General features: G+C 46.6%; 1 protein-coding gene across 9 annotated transcripts in view; it reads left to right on the top strand.

Moving 5' to 3' along the window:
- Positions 1–17,631, top strand: part of tasor2 (transcription activation suppressor family member 2) — a 127,830-nt gene extending 110,199 nt beyond the window's left edge. For all 9 annotated transcript variants that reach the window (XM_055653407.1, XM_055653406.1, XM_055653412.1 and 6 more), the window contains 9 exons: positions 998–1,153; positions 1,996–2,151; positions 3,888–6,064; positions 8,766–8,891; positions 10,065–10,218; positions 10,859–10,964; positions 13,327–13,508; positions 15,452–15,574; positions 16,494–17,631. In XM_055653407.1, the coding sequence (XP_055509382.1) occupies positions 998–1,153; positions 1,996–2,151; positions 3,888–6,064; positions 8,766–8,891; positions 10,065–10,218; positions 10,859–10,964; positions 13,327–13,508; positions 15,452–15,574; positions 16,494–16,579 (3,266 nt within the window). In that variant the 3' untranslated portion in view covers positions 16,580–17,631. The remainder of the gene's footprint in view (positions 1–997; positions 1,154–1,995; positions 2,152–3,887; positions 6,065–8,765; positions 8,892–10,064; positions 10,219–10,858; positions 10,965–13,326; positions 13,509–15,451; positions 15,575–16,493) is intronic.
- The last annotated feature ends 389 nt before the right edge of the window (positions 17,632–18,020 follow it).

Raw genomic sequence — 18,020 nt, 5'->3', positions numbered from 1 at the left:
TGTGTGGGGGATGCTTGGAGGCTGCAAGGTGACTTGGATAGGCTGGGTGAGTGGGCAAATGCATGGCAGATGCAGTATAATGTGGATAAATGTGAGGTTATCCACTTTGGTGGCAAAAACAGGAAAGTAGACTATTATCTGAATGGTGGCCGATTAGGAAAGGGGGAGATGCAACGACACCTGGGTGTCATGGTACACCAGTCATTGAAAGTAGGCATGCAGGTGCAGCAGGCAGTGAAGAAGGCGAATGGTATGTTAGCATTCATAGCAAAAGGATTTGAGTATAGGAGCAGGGAGGTTCTACTATTGTTGTACAGGGTCTTGGTGAGACCGCACCTGGAGTATTGCGTACAGTTTTGGCCTCCTAATCTGAGGAAAGACATTCCTGCCTTAGAGGGGGTACAGAGAAGGTTCACCAGACTGATTCCTGGGATGTCAGGACTTTCATATGAAGAAAGACTGGATAGACTCGGCTTGTACTCGCTAGAATTTAGAACATTGAGGGGGGATCTTATAGAAACTTACAAAATTCTTAAGGGGGTTGGACAGGCTAGATGCAGGAAGATTACTTACCATTGTCCTGTGATGTGCTGCAGTTCATTCGGAGTGATGTCATATTTTACAAGTTATTGACAATTGAAACTTTACAAAAAACACTTTTCCACTTGCCCTGCCTTCAGCTGCGTTCGATGTCACAATGACGTCACAATGGGGTCCTGAATTTCATTTTTTTTAAATTGGCTTTTTTTTCCCTCGCGTGTATTTGCCTGGCCTCACAATGGGGACCCAACGGCTCCACGGGTAAGTTTCCTTCTATTTTACAAACACCGGTCGGCACGAACTTGGTGGGCCGATGGGGCCTGTTTCCATGCCGTATCTCTAAACTAAAAGATCTGAAATAGCAACTGCGCTTCAAAATGGGCTGGGTAGTAATTTTAGGTGTCCTGAGATTGTCACAAATGCTATAATAGTGTAAACTCTTTACTCTATTCAACAGATGAAAGTCGTGCAGCTGAAATAATGCAACACCACAATGTCCCAGATAACACAGATGATGCAGTTGGAAATTTGGCAGAAAGCAATTTCATTGAAACGGGTCCGGCCATGGAACAAGCTGAAATTATTCGGCAAGATTCACAGGACGAGCCTGAAGGTAATCAGATATAACTAATATACATTGTTAATCTCTCACAAGCAGTCTCAACTGTGATTGCCAGAATTGTGTGTTGTATCGGTGGACTCTTCTGATAATTTGTAAATGTCATTTTTGTGTTGTGTTATAAAATGTTGAAATTAACCTTAGTTTGTTGTCACGTGTACTGAGGTACAGTGAAAAGCTTTTTTTTGCAAGGCAGCATCTCCGGAGAAAAAGATTAGGTGACACTTCGGCAGTTCCTTCCACAGTTCCAATCTGAAATGTCACTTTGTTTTTCCAGAGATGTTGCGCGACTCCTTGAGTTACTCTATCAATCTCCACTTTAAAAACACCAAATTACTTGGCCTCCACCGCCGTCTTGGAATTGGGGATAATGTATGGAGTTGATGTGTTTCCACTAGTGAGCTACAGAAAGGATATAGAATATCTATATATATATATATATATATATATTACTAAAACTCTCATCTTCTTTGTTTGTGTGTGTGTGAGTTCTGGAAACCACTGCAAAACGGCACACAATAGCACTACAAGGTTTGGCCTACCTTACTCATCATTGTCCTGTGATGTGCACCAGCAAGTTTCATTTAGATTGGTGTTATATTTTACAAGTTATTGACATTTTAAACATTACAAAAACCACTTTTAGTGTCCTATTTTACAAACGCCAGTCGGCTCGAACTAGGTGGGCCAAAGGGCCTGTTTCCATGCCGTATCTCTAAACTAAAAGATCTCCTGAAATAGCAACTGCTCTTCAAAATGGGCTGGGAAATACTTTTATGTGTCTTGAGATTGTCACAAGTGCTATAATAGTGTAAACTCTTTTCTGTATTCAACAGATGGAAGTCGTGCAGCTGAAATAATGCAACACCACAATGTCCCAGATAACACGGATGATACCGTTGGAAATTTGGCAGAAAGCAATTTTAGTGAAATAGATCCTCCCATGAAAGAAGCTGAAACTATTCGGCAAGATTCCCAGGACGAGCCCGAAGGTAATCAGACAACTAAAAACCACTGTTAATTTATTCCAAACACTCAACCGTGATCGCCAGAATTGTGCGTTGTATCGGCGGACTCTTCTGATAATTTGTAAATGTCGTTTTTATGTTGTGTTATAAAATGTTGTAATTTAGCTTACTTTGTTGTCACGTGTACTGAGGTACAGTGAAAAGCTTTTTTTTGGAAGGCAGCATCTCTGGAGAAAAAGGTTAGGTGATGCTTCGGCAGTTCCAACCCGAAATGTCAACTTTTTTCTCAGAGTTGCTGCCTGACTCCTTGAGTTAGTCCGGCAATTTGTGTCTGTCTTTGGTATAACCAGCATCTGCAGTTCCTTCCTGCACAGCAGAATTTGGCCATTCGGCCCGTCGTGTCAGCTCTGCCATTTGATCACGGGCGATCTATATTTCCCTTTCAACCTCGTTCTTCAGCGTTCCCCCGTAACCTTTGACGTCCTTACTAATCAAGAATCTATCAATCTCCGCTTTAAAAACACCAAATGACTTGGCCTCCACTGCTAATGTACGGAGTTGATGTGTTTCCACTCGTGAGCTTACAGAAAGGATGAAGAATATCTATTATATATATATTTATATATATATTAACCTCTCATCTTTGTGTGTATAAGTGTGTGTGGTTTCTGGAAACTACGATAGCGCTACAATTTTTGGCCCACCTTACTCACCATTGTCCTGTGATGCGCTGTAGTAAGTTTTGTTCAGATTGATGTTATATTTTACAAGTTATTGACATTTCAAACTTTTACATAAATCATTTTTCCACTTGCCCTGCCCGTCAAACGCCTTCGACGTCACAATGGCGTCATAATGGGGTCGCCGTTTTTTTCCTCTCGTGTATTTGCGTGGCCTCACAACGGGGACCCAACAGCTCCATGGGTAAGTTTCCTTCTATTATTCAAACGCCTCCATGGGTCCTCTGTTCAATTGATTAACTATAACTTAATTTCTGCCATCAACGGCACAACTGTGAACGCGGCACCCGCGCATGCGCAGTTTGCCGGTATATTGCGTTGGGGGAACTGGCCCAACGGGTCAGCACTTGGTCTAGTTAATATTTAAAAAATATGAAGCACATCTGAGTAGATAATTGAATCCGTACAGACGGTGATGCAGAGATGTAGTCTGTACTCATTCTCACCTAGCACACAGCTAACAATGGCCCGTCTCCTTTATCACCGTTAATTTTTTTGCATAATCTTTCATTTGTTCTATATCTCTCTACATCACCGTCTATATCTCTTGTTTCCCTTTCCCCTGACTCTCAGTCTGAAGAAGGGTGTCAACCCGAAACGTCACCTATTCCCTTTCTCCATCAGATTCAGGAACAGTTTCTTCCCAGCTGTTATCAGGCAGCTGAATCATCCTACCACAACTCGAGAGCAGTGCTGGACTACTATCTATCTATCTTATAGGTGACCTTCAGACTAAACTTGATTAGACTTTGCTGGCTTTACCTTGCACTAAACATGCCCTTATCTTGTATCTACACACTGTAAATGGCTCGATTGTAATCATGTATTGTCTTTCTACTGACTGGTCAGCATGCAGCTAAAGCTTTTCACCATACCTCGGTACACGTGACAATAAACTAAACTAAACTAAAAGGCTGCCTGACCCGCAGTTACTCCAGCTTTTTGTGCCTATCCTCGGTTTTAAACCAGCATCTGCAGTTCCTTCCTACACACTGAATCCGTATGTTTTTTCTCTTTAAGCCGCAGAGAACCAGAGCCCGTCGGCGTCTTCCTGTCCGGATTCGATGGTGGAGAAGCCCAGAAGTGTGGACAGCGGCGGTGGGCTTGCGATTGAGTGTGGCCAGTGGGGTATCCTTCGGCAGTCTTCCGTGATCAGAGAGCTGCTGCGGACTAAGCCCCAGGCACAGCTGCCGCCTCCCAGCACCATCCCCAGCGGCGCGGTCCCTCCAGCGAGCAGCCCGAGCTCGCACGAGCGAGGTGAAAGCAGACTTCACAGCCAAGGCTACGATCATCTCGGCAGCAGGGAGAAGAGAACTCGCTGGGATGAAGGAGCGAGTCCGCCTGGGAGAGGTTTGCCGGGGGATGAATCTGACTGCGATTCCGCCACATCGGAAAGCCCCGCTCCTACAAGGGACGCGCAAAGTCGTCCCGTGACGTCAGACACGAGCGGCCACGGCGACAGCAGCGGAGCGGACGCCTGCAGTCCCGTGCATGTCGCAGGGTGGGCTCCGGGGAATGAAGCTGACGACTACTGGGTTGGGAATGGTGCTGGCGATTGGAAAAGCGGAGACGATGCAGAAACGTGCCGCAAGGGACCTGCTTTGGGAGCGGCTCACCAACTTCAGGACCGCGTGGAGTTTTTCGCCACAAACGAGGGTCACAGACACCTGATAAAACACACCTCCCACTCAAACCTCCCATCCAGAACAGATACACCTCCCATCCTCAGACGCATCTCCCACCCACACCTCTCACCACGATCAGATACACCTCCCTTTCACATCTTCCATCAACATCTCCCATCCAGAGCAGATAGACCTCCCATCCACAAACGCACCTCTTCCCACCCACACCCATCCAGAACAGATAGACCTCCCATCCCCAGACACACCTCCTCCCACCCACAGCAAAGCTTGCAGCAGGAAGATGGGTTTGAAACTGTGGACCGCTACCCCAACTTTGACACCGAGCTCGAACGAGCGGTTCGTGGCCGCGGTGGGTCCAAGCGAGCTCTGGTGGCCGGCGAAGATTTCTTGGACGGTCCATGCGGTGAAGTCCAGCCGGGCGGCGGGTCCTTTGTAGAAGAGGGCAGGCTCGGTCACACATCGCACAGCCGGCCAGCCAGAATGAAAGTTTCCACGGGCAAAGAGAGGTCCCGCTGTGCCAGGGGTGCGGGGGAGAGGGGGCGAGCGCCAACCAGGAGGGGGGTTGAGGAATGGGATTATCCACCCAGTGGATTCGCAGAAGATGTCCCCCTTGTCCAGCCACAGCCTCCGGCATTCATTAAGATCCCCGACTCCGCCACAGAAGGCTACAAAGTCTTCCAGAACGTCCGCGTCACCACCAAACTTCACCAAACTCCAACTGGGACATGTCGGGGTGAAAGGGCGGCCAGGAAGTCTGGTGGCAGGTTGGAGCAGCAGAGGTCCCGGGCCAGCGGACCCCTGCCCTGGGGAGCGTTGGGCGGGGAAACGTGCCGCCAACGCCGCAAAGGGAGCCCCATCCGCAGAACCCTCGACCTGGAGTTCATCCACTTCTCCCGCAATCTCCAGCGGCTGCTGGAGGTCAGCAGGTCGGACGCCCCCCGGCAACCGGACATGTTGCCCCGCGGCTCCAGGGGCGGGACAGCCCGGCGGAGGAAGGGCTGCAGCAAGGGGTGGGACGAGAGCGAGCCACCGCTGGCCGTGACGATATCTTGCCCTGCAGTCAGCGCTGGCGGCCGGAGACGTCCGGGCAATAATGATAACAACAACGACTCCAGCACCGCCGGCCCTCAGCAGCAGCTGCTGAGCAGCGGGGAGGGGTGCAGTAGGGACTGGCTGCGCGAAGGAGCCACTGCTGCGGCTGCAACCTTCCGCCAGCCCAAAGACCACCACAGCCGCTGCAAGCGGCGATGGAGAGCCCCCCATTCCCAAGCACCGGGCCGCGGGGGAGGGGAAGGGGAGGAGCAAGCTGAGAGATGGTCAAAGAAGCGGCGCACCGCCCGGGAGAGGGCTCCCCGGCCCGAGGAGAGGCGGAGAGAGGGGGGTCTGGGCGAGAAGTGGAACAGACGGGACCCCACCCTGTGCCCAATGGCCAATGTCAACCACCGCGACTTTCACCACAGCTCGCTCGCACTGCGAAAGGAAGCGCAGAAAGCCAGCTACAAATTTTATGTCTACCAGACAAACTCTGACCCATTCTTTCAGGAAGTTAAGGTAATTGTTAATTTCATCTATGTATATGTGCGTGTGTATGTTGAAACATAGAAAATAGATGCAGGAGTAGGCCATTGGGCCCTTCGAGCCAGCACCACTATTCACTGTGATCATGGCTGATCATCCAGAATCAGTACCCCCTTCCTGCCATCTCCCCCATGCTCCTTGATTCCGTTAGCCCTAAGAGTTAAATCTAACCTTCTCTTGAATACATCCAGTGAATTGGCCTCCACTGCCTTCTGAGTGTTGGTCTGGCAGCTTGTTCCATATCAGAAGCAGCAGGGCAGGGCAGAAGGTGGAGCAGACTTAGCAGCAAGAGAGGAAAGAAGGGTCTCGACCCAAAGTGTCACCCATTCCCTCTCTCCAGAGATGCTGCCAGTCCTGCTGAGTCACTCCATGTCTTATCTAAGGCAGTAGGTGGGTTTGTTGTAGAAGAACTAATGGGTGTTGGGGGCAGAAAGGAGATGTATAACGTGCGTTATGTGTGTTTCTTTGTAAGTGTGTTCTGTGCAAGTGTATCTCGGCTTAATGCCAGCTTGATATTTGTGGAGCTACGAGTTTAATTATGGACCGGGATAAGTGGAAGACAGTTTGTGAGTGTTTAGTATTTGTTACGAGTGAATTAATCAGTAGTTTCCTTTATTTAGTAGCTACTGGTAGCGCAGGGTGGTGAGACTCGCTGGAGTTTAGAAGGTTGAGTGGGGGATCTCATTGAAACTTAGAGAATAATGAAAAGCATGGATAGAGTGGATGTGGAGAGGATGGTTCCACTGTTGGGAGAGTAGGACCAGAGGTCCTCGCCTCAGAATTCAAGGGCACTCTTTTAAAAAGTAAGTGAGGAGGAACTTATTTAGTCAGAGGGGTGGTTAATCTGTGGAACTCATTGCCACCGAGGGCCGTGGAGGCCAAGTCTGTGGATATTTTTAACGCAGAGATAGACGAGTTCTTGATTAGAACGGGTGTCGAGGGTTATGCGAAGAAGGCAGGAAAATGGGATTAGGAGGCAGAGATCAGCCATGATTGAACTTGATGGGCTGAATGGCCTAATTCTTCTATAACTTGTGAGAACAGGTATTAAGGGAGGTTGTTCCAGGACACAAGAGCCAATTGTTTTGAGCCTTCCTGAGATGTCATGGGCCAAACAACGAAACACCAGTGAAGGGGAAGGTGCCCACTTGATAACCCCAATGATATACTTGCATCTACATAATCAGTTTTAAAATATGTGCTTGCTAACATGTTGGTAGCTGATTATTGCATATGGAGTTAGTTATTTGTCCTTGGCATAAGTTGGTATAATCAGTTTAGATAGTGCTTTGGGCTTGGTTGACCGCTTATCCTGGCGTTATAGCACAAGTACTTTGTGTTTTATAGCTGTTCCCGATGTTGGGGAAGTCCAGAACAAGGGGTCACAGTTTAAGGATAAGGGGGGACGGAGATGAGAATAACATTTTTCGCACAGAGAGTGGTGAATCTCTGGAATTCTCTGCCACAGAAGGTAGTTGAGGCCAGTTCATTGGCTATATTTAAGAGGGAGATAGATGTGGCCCATGTGGCTAAAGGGATCAGGGGGTATGGTGAGAAGGCAGGGAGAAGGCAGGTACATGGGATTACTGAGTTGGATGATCAGCCATGGTCATGGCCTACTCCTGCACCTATTTTCTATGTTTCTATGTTTAATTGCAATTTAAACAGTGCCCTCTATTATCATTTTCCCTTCTGACTTTAAACTGTAAAATTGCCTCGAGTGTGTAGGGGGAGTGGATGCAAAGGTGGGATTCTGAATGAGTGTCGAATGGATGTTGTGTACTGCTTCAATGCTGCATCTATAAAATATATATTTTTTTAATGGAATAGTTGATTTGGATGACAAGCAACAATGGGGCCAGCCCTGAGGCAAACATTAGTCATGGGCCTCTAGTCTGAAAACAAAGCTTCCACCATCATCACCCTCTGCTTCCGACGATCAAACCCATTCTGTATCCAGTTAGCTACAGTAGCTCTCCCTGGAATAGCTGTCCAGAGTAACTAATCAAGCAGAACCTTGTCACACGCCTTTCTAATAACGTCCATATAGACACCTAGTGTAGAAACAAGGAACTGCAGATGCTGGTTTATCTTCTATGTTCTATATCTTATTTCTGCGGTTGACAGTGGAGCACAGGAACATGTGTAGGAAGGAACTGCAGGTGCTGGCTTATACACGAAGATGGGCCCAAAGTGCTGGAGTAACTCAGCGGGCCAGGCAGCATATCTGGAGAAAAGGACGAGGTGACGTTTCGGATCTGAAAGAGGAGTTACAACCCGCAACGTCACCTGTTCCTCCTCCAGAGATGCTGCCTGACTCTAGTTACACCGGCATTTTGTGTTGTATATTCTGAGCAGGGGAACAAATGCGTTCACGTCTCTCTCGTTTCTGCTTTTGACGTGTTAGCTCAGGCCATGTGTGTAGCCTTATTGTGTTTAATGGTTCCGCAAATGGACATGGTTTGGGTCCGCTTCCTACATCAGACACCCACCCAGACAGCATCTCCCTTTGACCTCTTTTAGCCTGAAACCAATGTGTAAAGATGTGCCGTTGCCATTCACAGGACAAATATTAAGCCGCGTGTGTCCGCGTGTCTGTGCCTTTGCTCTGTTGCGTACTAATTTGAAGGCCGTCTTGTGCTTCACTGATTTAATGACTCCTCCAATGTTTCAGGACTTTCTGAAGAAGGAAGGCCACAGGGAGATAAGCTTTATGTATCTCTCAGCGATACACTCTAACCAATCTGGCAAAGTGCTTGTTATTATCCAGAACAAAGACGTTGAAACACACCTGCACCAGGTGAGGGGAAGCTGCAGGCTCCTGAATAACCAAGGCGTTGCTTTCGAACCCCGTGTCCCTGCTAGCTCTCTTATTAGACCTATATTATAAACAAGTGTAATAACTCAGGAACTGGAGGCGTGGGTTCGTATCCCACTTCTGACACCATGTAATAACTCAGCATCCGTACACAAGTACAAGTTGTTTATTATAGTAAACACACAGAGCTCAAATATCATAGGTGTTGTAAGCTCATGCTCAGCCATGAATCTTAACTAGAGGCTGGACTAACAGATGACTGTTTGAGTACACAGCGGTTGGTCTGCAGTAAAACACGACATGGATCAGGTCAACTAATACTGACTGATCTACATATATAAGCTCTTAATAGCTGCCATATTATCCCCGGACCCCTGCAAATGAGTTTCTTCAGACTGGTTGTCGTATAGGCGGGTGGGGGGAGAAAGCTGGAAAAGAGGTGGGGGCGAGACAAAGCCCGGCAAGTTACGGGTGGATATAGGAGGGTTTCTTTGGCAGGTGAGTGGGCAAAGATAGAAATGATGAGGAGACAAAGAGGTGCTAGATTAGGAGAGAAGTGGAGCGATATGTAAAGGCAGTGAGAGGGATATGGGGAGGGGGGAAGGGGGGAGATAGTGGGAGAAAAGGATGGTCACTGGGGTGGGGGGGTGGGGCACAGGAAATAGAGGGGGATGGGGGGGGGGGGGGGAGAAATTGATTAGTGATTTTGTACCACATCCAATGCGTTTGCACTGGGATACGCATCAGGCATTGTGTCAAATCTTGCCTGTGGGTCTTGGGTAGATTGGGTTAAAATCATCTCCTGCCTCTCCTTCAGCGACGTGTTTGAACAGGTTTACCGTCCCATCGATGCTTAGTTGTGCCATATGTAGGGGGGAACTGCAGATGCTGGTTATGCTCCCAAGAAAAGCACAAAATGCTGGAGTAACGCAGGGGGACGGGCAGCATCTCTGGCTAGAAGCAACGGGCGACGTTTCAGGTCGAGACCCTTCTTCGGTCTGAAGGAAGAGTCCTGACCCGAAACGTTGCCCATTGCTTCCCTCCAGAGATGCTGCCCATCCCGCTGAGAGTTACTCCAGCATTTTGCGCGTGTGTCTCTAGTCGTATTAAGTTGCCGCGGGCATTGAAATCATGTGCTCTGTCGCCACCTGCCAGATTCCGTACCTGCTGAAGTTGAAGCGGATGCCGCGTGTTCAGTTTGCTGGAGTGGATTCTCCCAGGGACCTCAAAGACCAGACCTATCGAGAGTTATTTACCTCGGGAGGCTTCATCGTCTCCGATGGAAACGTGCTGGACATAATTACTCCAGGTGGGTCTACTGGTTTTACAGGAACAAAAAATAGGAACTGGAGATGTTCCAGAATGAACTGCAGATGCTGGAAAATCGAAGGTAGACAAAAATGCTGGAGAAACCGAAACGTTGCCTATTTCCTTCGCTCCATAGATGCTGCCGCACCCGCTGAGTTTCTCCAGCATTTTTGTCTACCTAGGAACTGTAGATGATGGCTTACAAAAAATGACACAGAATGGTCCCTCTCCACTAAGGCAGCCGCCTGCTCCTTCCCTTCACTTGCTCTAGAGTTTGGAGATACAGCGCGGAAACAGGCCCCACCGAGTCCCCACTACACGTATAATTTACTGAAGTTACAAATCTGCACGTCTTTGGAGTGTGGGAGGAAACCAGAGCACCCGGACAAAACCCTTGTGGTCACGGGGAGAGCGTACAAACTCTGTACAGGCAGCACCCGTAGTGAGGATGGAACCCGGGTCTCTGGCGCTGTGCGGCAGCAACTCTACCACAGCGCCGCCGTGCAGCTGCTCAGGCAATAAAGTCCCAGCCCGATCAATATCTGTCCACGTAGCTTAAACGGATCAATGCGTGAAGCAACTCTGCGGCCTTTCTATTTGGAGAACTTGATTGACGGCTTCTTTTGTTTTTGCACAACCAGAGCAATTGCAGCAGATCTCTGACCTGCTGGAGGAGGTTGGCTCCGAGTCTGAATGGAAGTGGATGGTACATTTCAGAGAGCTCAAAAAGCTGAAGGACTTGGCAAGGTTAGTTTGCGTCAAGAGTGTTCTATATATAAGCTTCATAAGTTCTAGGAGCAGAATTCAGCCATTCGGCCCATCAAGTCTACTCCACCATTCAATCGTGGCTGATCTATCTCTCCCTCTCTACCCCAATCTCCTGCCTTCTCCCCATAACCCTTGACAATCAAGAATCCTGGACAATACAGCACACCCCCTCCATGACACACTGGTCAACCTGAGGAGCACCTTCAGCAACAGACTGGTTCCACCAAGATGCAGCACAGAACGCCACAGGAGATCCTTTTTCCCCTGTGGCTATTAAACTGTACAACCCCTCCCATTTCTGTCGTGGGGTAGACCCCCCCCCCCCCCTCAATATTTGCACATTCCCAACCCTGGCCTTTCCACTCGTCACTTTAATTTAGTGTTTCACGTATCTTGTGATGTTTCAAGATTGTTGGCAGACCAATCCCCCCCGGGGATAAATAAAGATCTATCATGTCACATAACGGCATTAAGCAAATTGCAAAACATTGATCTTACTGGCTGCAAAGTGGGTTGTTCTATTTTACAAATTACAAACCCTTTCTGAATGCTTTCAGTCGATTTTCTTTTAAATGAAGGGAAGTCAAAGCCACCATTAAAAAAAAACCAAGATCGTAACATATTCTTGAGAAATATTGTTAATAAACTCATCTCAGACATAATACATCCTCTATGGAGTTATAAATAGAGGATGTTTAGTTTAGTTCAGAGATGCAGTGTGGAAAGATTGATGGGGGATCTTATAGAAACTTACAAAATTCTTAAGGGGTTGGACAGGCTAGATGCAGGAAGATTGTTCCTGATGTTGGGGAAGTCCAGAACAAGGGGTCACAGTTAGGACCGAGATGAGAAAAACATTTTTCACACAGAGAGTGGTGAATCTCTGGAATTCTCTGCCACAGAAGGTAGTTGAGGCCAGTTCATTGGCTATATTTAAGAGGGAGTTAGATGTGGACCTGGTGGCAAAAGGGATCAGGGGCTATGGAGAGAGGGCAGGTACAGGATACTGAGTTGGATGATCAGCCGTGATCATATTGAATGGTGGTGCAGGCTCGAAGGGCCGAATGGCCTACTCATGCACCTATTTTCTATGTGTCTATGAAAGAGGCCCTTCGGCCCACCAAGTCCGTACAGACCAACGATCCCCGTACACTAGTTCTATCCTACACTCTAGGGACAATCTACAGAAGCCAGTTAACCTACAAACCTGCACGTCTTTGGAGTGTGGGAGGAGCCCGCAGATCCTGTAGAAAACCCACGCAGGTCACGGGGAGAACGTTCAAACTCTGTACAGACAGCACCTGAGGTCACGTTCTAACCCAGGCCTCTGGCGCTATAAAGGCAGCAACTCTACCGCTGTGCCACCCTAATGAAGTATTGTGGCTGAGAGGCGTCTGTTAACAATGTTTTAATAGGTACTGAATGAGCGGAGGGCTGTGTGTTCTGAGGGGGTGAGATTGGAGTGGACAAGGGGGGTAAAGAAGTCAAGATGGTTGGAAATAATGACTGACTTAATGAGTGTGTAGTCTCACAAGTAAGTTAGTTGTATCTGACACTGAGAACAGCAAGGCTTATTTCCATCTTCTCTTACAATGTAGATGGAGGTAATTGTTGTGCATTCGATAGTGGCTCAGAGAGGAATCCTGTTTTCCCCTCTTATTTTTGCTGTTGCCTATTCTCGTGCTCCCATCAGTTTTGGTCCACCCCCAGCACAACACATACACTGAAGGGCAAATCACTGCAGCCCAACTACTAACCTGCACGTCTTTGGGATGCGGGAGGAAACCGGAGCACCCGGGTGGAACCCCACAGTCACGAGGAACGTGCAAACTCCCCACCGACAGTACCATGTTGGGATTGAACCCAGGTCTCTGCAGTGAGTCTTGACCGCACCGCTGCTCCTCCGTGAAGCAACTATTAATGACGAACTAGAGTCACAGAGTGGAAACAGGCCCTTCGGCCCAACTTGTCCATGCCGCCCAGCATGCCCCATCCACACGTGTTCCACCTGCCTGCATTTGGCCCCTATACCTCCAAACCGATCCAATTCAAATACCTGTTCAAATGTTGTGATAGTCCCTGCCTCGACCACCTCCTCCGGCAGCTCGTTCCATGCACCCACCACCCTTTGTGTAAAAAGAAATGTTGCCCCTCTGGTTCATTTTAAATCTTTCCCCTTCACCTTACAATATGACGCATATGGGTGTATCTGCAACTTCTGTAGTGGCATAATTGCTTTGAGTACGTATAATTCAAGTTTTCATGATCTTCAGGGCTGCATTAGTAATTTTGGAACTGATCTCTGTTGATGACGGTGACATATTGTAATCTATTCATTCAGGGAGGACAGTGCAGCCAGATGGAAGATTTCCCTACTGAGTCGAAATATTGAAGCAAATATTGTGGAAGTTCTCCCTTTCCACGGCTGTGATTCGAAGTGCCAGACAAAGTACGACTACCTCGATTGCCTCATCAAACTACAGCTTCAGAGAATAAGCTCCAGGTTCGCAGTGTTCCTCTCAGGTAAGGTGCAACGTTACATCAGGGCGCTCGTTTCGCTGAACACCTTTGCTCAGTCCCGCTCACTTTAACTTCCCCCTCCCACACCCACACTGACCTCTCGGTCCTGGACCTCCTCCACTGTCAGAGTGAGGCCCAGCGCAAATTGGAGGAACAGCACCTCATATTTCACTTGGGCAGCTGACACCCCAGCGGTATGAGTATAGATTTCTCTAACTTCAGGTGACCCCTGCACCCCCTCCCTCTTTGTCCCTCCCCCTACTCTAGTTCTCTGACTAGTTCCACTGTCCTCCTGATTAATGTTACTGTTTATATGCCTCGTTGTCACCTTCCCCATAGCCAACAATGAACCATTCTACCTTTTCTTTATCACCATCTGCTTTGATCTATCCTTTTCACACCTTGCATGCTCTTGGTACCCTTCCATGTCTAGTTTCCCACTCCCCTGACTCTCAGTCTGAAGAAGGGTCTCGACCTGAAACGTCACCCATTCCTTCTCTCCTGTCCTGCTGAGTTACTCCAGCTTTGTGTGTCTATCTTTGGTTTAAACCAGCATCTGCAGTTCCTTCCTACACCTTGTGCTTCTGATTCTGATTATCCATCTGAATTATCCCCTCAATATTCAATATACGGCCACTACTCAGCTTCCGTGCACCAGTGAGAACGAACCCGTCTATACAATCTCCCTTTACAATTAAAACCCGCTGACCTGGTGAATCTCTTCTGCACTCTTTCTAATGCTGAAGCATCCTTGCTAGTGTGGTGAACAGAACTGTACACAGTACTGCAACTGCCTTCTGACCAATGTTTTGCACAGTTGCAACGTGATGTCTCAACTCCTATCCAGTTCACCCCCACCCCACACTGCAGCAGTTTGGGGAACGGAAATTCACCCTTACAGAATTTGACCTCCCATCTAACGCAGTGTACAGGTACAAGATGAAGGGAATAAGGTTTCAACAATAGACAACAGGTGTAGGCCATTCGACCCTTCGAGCCAGCAGCGCCATTCAATGTGATCATCTTGGCTGATCATCCCCAATCAGTACCCCGTTCCTGCCTTCTTCCCATATCCCCTGACTCTGCTATCTTTAAGAGCCCTATCTAGCTCCCTCTTGAAAATATCCAGGGAACCTGCCTCCACCGCCCTCTGAGGCAAATCATTCCAGACTCACAACTCTCTGATTGAAAAAGTGTTTCCTCATCTCAGTTCTAAATGGCTTAGCCCTTATTCTTAAACAGTGGTCCCTGGTTCTGGACTTCCCCCAACTTCGGGAACATGTTTCCTGCCTCTAGCGTGTCCGAACCCTTAATAATCTTATATGTTTCAATAAGATTCCCACTCATCCTTCTAAACTCCATAGTGTACAAGCCCAGCCGCTCCATTCTCTCAGCATATGACAGTCCCGCCATCCCGGGAATTAACCTTGTAAGCCTACGCTGCACTCCCTCAATAGCAAGAATGTCCTTCCTCAAATTAGATCAAAACTGCACACAATACTCCAGATGTGGTCTCACTGGGGCCTTATACAACTGCAGGACCTCTTTGCTCCTATACTCAACTCCTCTATGAAGATGCAAGGTAAAGTCCAGTAGAGTCCCAGTTAAAGATAGTTCAAGCGTCTCCAATGAGGTTGGTAGTAGCTTGAAATAATGGCGCCAAAAAAAGGAGTGATATGTGCGACGCAGTGGGTAGAGCTGCTGCCTCTCACAGCGCCAGTGTGCTGGGTTCCATCGTGACTTCCGCTACTGTCTGTGTGGAGTTTGCACGTTCTCCCTGCAAACGCGTGGGTTTCCTCCATTTGGATAAGTAAATTGTTGTTCTCCCTGAGCATTGTTCTTTTTATTATACATAAATCTTTTGGAAGAACTGGTCACGAATTGCAAATTTATAATAATTTGCCTTCACTCATCATCTTTCTCTTTTTTTGGGGGCAATTTTTCAGCTAAACCTGAGAATGGAGAAGTCTTCGCGCAAAAAGGCATTATTGTTATGGATGTAAATAACTTCGCTAAGGATTTAAGGATCCTAAGTACGCCTTTACCAAGTACCTTGGTCGCAGAAAATGGTAAGACTTAAATGTAGTTTATAGTGATAAAGTTCCACAGGGCCATTCTTTGGAAAGTGAACCAAAATGTCACACACGTTACCAAACGGCATCACACAAATGTAATACATTAAAACATTCTTGCAATAGGTTAATCTTATTGATTGCCATCTTCCTACCTACAGAACTGTAATGCATGTCAGCCAAAGATATGAACATTCTAGCTTTTTAAAATACACAAGAGTTTTAGAGAAGACAGGGAAAATCGCTGTGTTTTGTGAACTTGGGTCAGAAATGGGAAATATAGCAGATGTGTTCTTATGCAGGAGCTGGGAGGGAAGAAAAAGGGGAAGAAAAGTCGACAGGGTGCATGTGGGGCAGGGTTAGGCAGGACGATCCTGAACTCACCCTTTGGCCTCGGCCTCCAATGTAAAAACCAACCGTCCACCAGGCTCTTTCCACCAAACCAATTTAGTATGCATTGGCTAACTCACTCTGGATCACGAAGATAGGCACAGAAATCTGGAGTAACTCAGCGGGTCACGCAGCATCTCTGGAGAAAATAGGTGACGTTTTGGGTCGAGACCCTACTTCACTCTGAAGAAAGGTCTCGACACGAAACGTCGCCTAATCCTGTTCTACAGATATGCTCCTTGACCCGCTGAGTTACTCCAGGATTTTGTGTCTCACCGGTTTAAACCAGCATCTGTAGTTCCTTGTGTAGGAGAGAACTGCAGATGCTGATTTAGAGTTTTACTATGATGGGGATATTCAGTAGAATATTGACAAGGTCAGTAGATTTTCACAAATGCATGAGGTCGTAATTAAAGTTAGAATTATCACCGACACTAAAAGCAGCCTGATCTACATGCTAATGTTTTAACATGCATAAGAATAATGTGACATAGTACATTGAGGTTGATAATTTTTGCTTTTTCAGCTATTGAGGATGAAGATTACGACTCCACAGCAACCCAGGAAAGCACAGCCACACATACTTCACAAATGGATCCTGACATGTTCTGAGTTGTGATTTTATTTACGAGTGGTATGCCAAAGCTATAGTTGGGGATTGGGGAAGTCTTTTTGGTGATTGTGGTGTTTTGGAAATCCAGGAAAAATATCTTTTTTTTTTTGTCCACGATTGTGTGTCTGCATTCCCAATCTTTCCCTTGCCGTTGGTGTGAGCAAATTATTTTTCTGAATCTTTGTCTGGTCTTGGCAACCTGTTTTAAAAAAAATTAGCAAAAGCTTGGTTCTGGTATTCTGCCAGCTTTGCAGAAGAATGAGCATTTTGTGGGTAAGAGGATTGTCATTCTCATTATCCTTCTTCTTGCATTATTAACTTTTGGGGATACAAATCCCCTCTTCCCCCAACCGTCTACAACAGGTTCATGGAGATACAAGAATATTTATCTTGCATGCAACACTCTCATTTCCACAGCTGCAAACCCATTGGAATAGAGACCCTACCACATTTAGTCAGTACCCCTTAAGTCTCAGCACAGATTTGAAAAAGATTAACTTGTAAAGTACCTCCAATTTACCTGGCTATAATATTTTGATTTATTAATGTTATGGAATATAATTTCCTACTGGCAAATAATCAAATGGGTGGTCATCCACCCAGTTTTAAATTGTAATTGATACTGTTGAGTAAGGCAATATGTTTTTAGTCAGTGCTTAACACTGCTTTTTGAGTTAGTTATATCCCTGCATCAGGCAGTTTTTACCCCCCAACTAATAGGTAAGCTCCATGAGTTTGATTGTCCTTCCACATTCCCCTCTTGTTAAAAATGGTTGGATAGAAATAACTTGATACAAACCTTCAGATTTATCTAGTGTTTGTTGGAAAGTCTTAACAAAGATAGCAATAGAAAAGGAATCCATATTCCTGCTTGGTAGAGCTACCATATTTGATGAATTTTATTTGTTAATGCACCTGGTTATGTATTTTTAACCTGCATTGGTTCACACTAAAATGACTTAACTAAATGGTGGAATGTATATTTTTATATTTATTTGTAAACTTGTACATATTTAATCAGTGTCAAAATAAAAAATATTTGTATTCCAAACGTTTGCATTTGTTAGCAAGTTTTATTAAAATAAAATGCCGAACAATAACCTGCCTTGTGGAAGATATTTGTGCGGTTAGGAATTCCATGATAGTTGGATGTGTAGTCAGTGGGAATTATGTTCTTCATAAATGGAACAATCCCAGTCTGAAGGAGGGTCCTGATTAGAAACGTTGTCTGTCCATTCCCTCCACAGATGCTGCCTGTCCAGAGTTTAGCATTTGAACAATTCTGTGCAATATTTAAAGTAAAAGTAACACTATGGATTTCTTCTAATACTAGCAAGGTTGTAGCAGAACAATCTGAGCATACCAGTTGATTTCATTGTACCCTTGGTCCAAAAGAGGCAAGACGCACATTCTAGTGGCAGTACAAGTGCAGTAACGAGG

The sequence above is a fragment of the Leucoraja erinacea genome, chromosome 22 (assembly GCF_028641065.1).
Source record: "Leucoraja erinacea ecotype New England chromosome 22, Leri_hhj_1, whole genome shotgun sequence".
NCBI lineage: Eukaryota > Metazoa > Chordata > Chondrichthyes > Rajiformes > Rajidae > Leucoraja > Leucoraja erinaceus.
The sequence above is the reverse complement of the archived record's forward strand: the minus strand, read 5'-3'. Positions and strand labels throughout refer to the sequence as shown.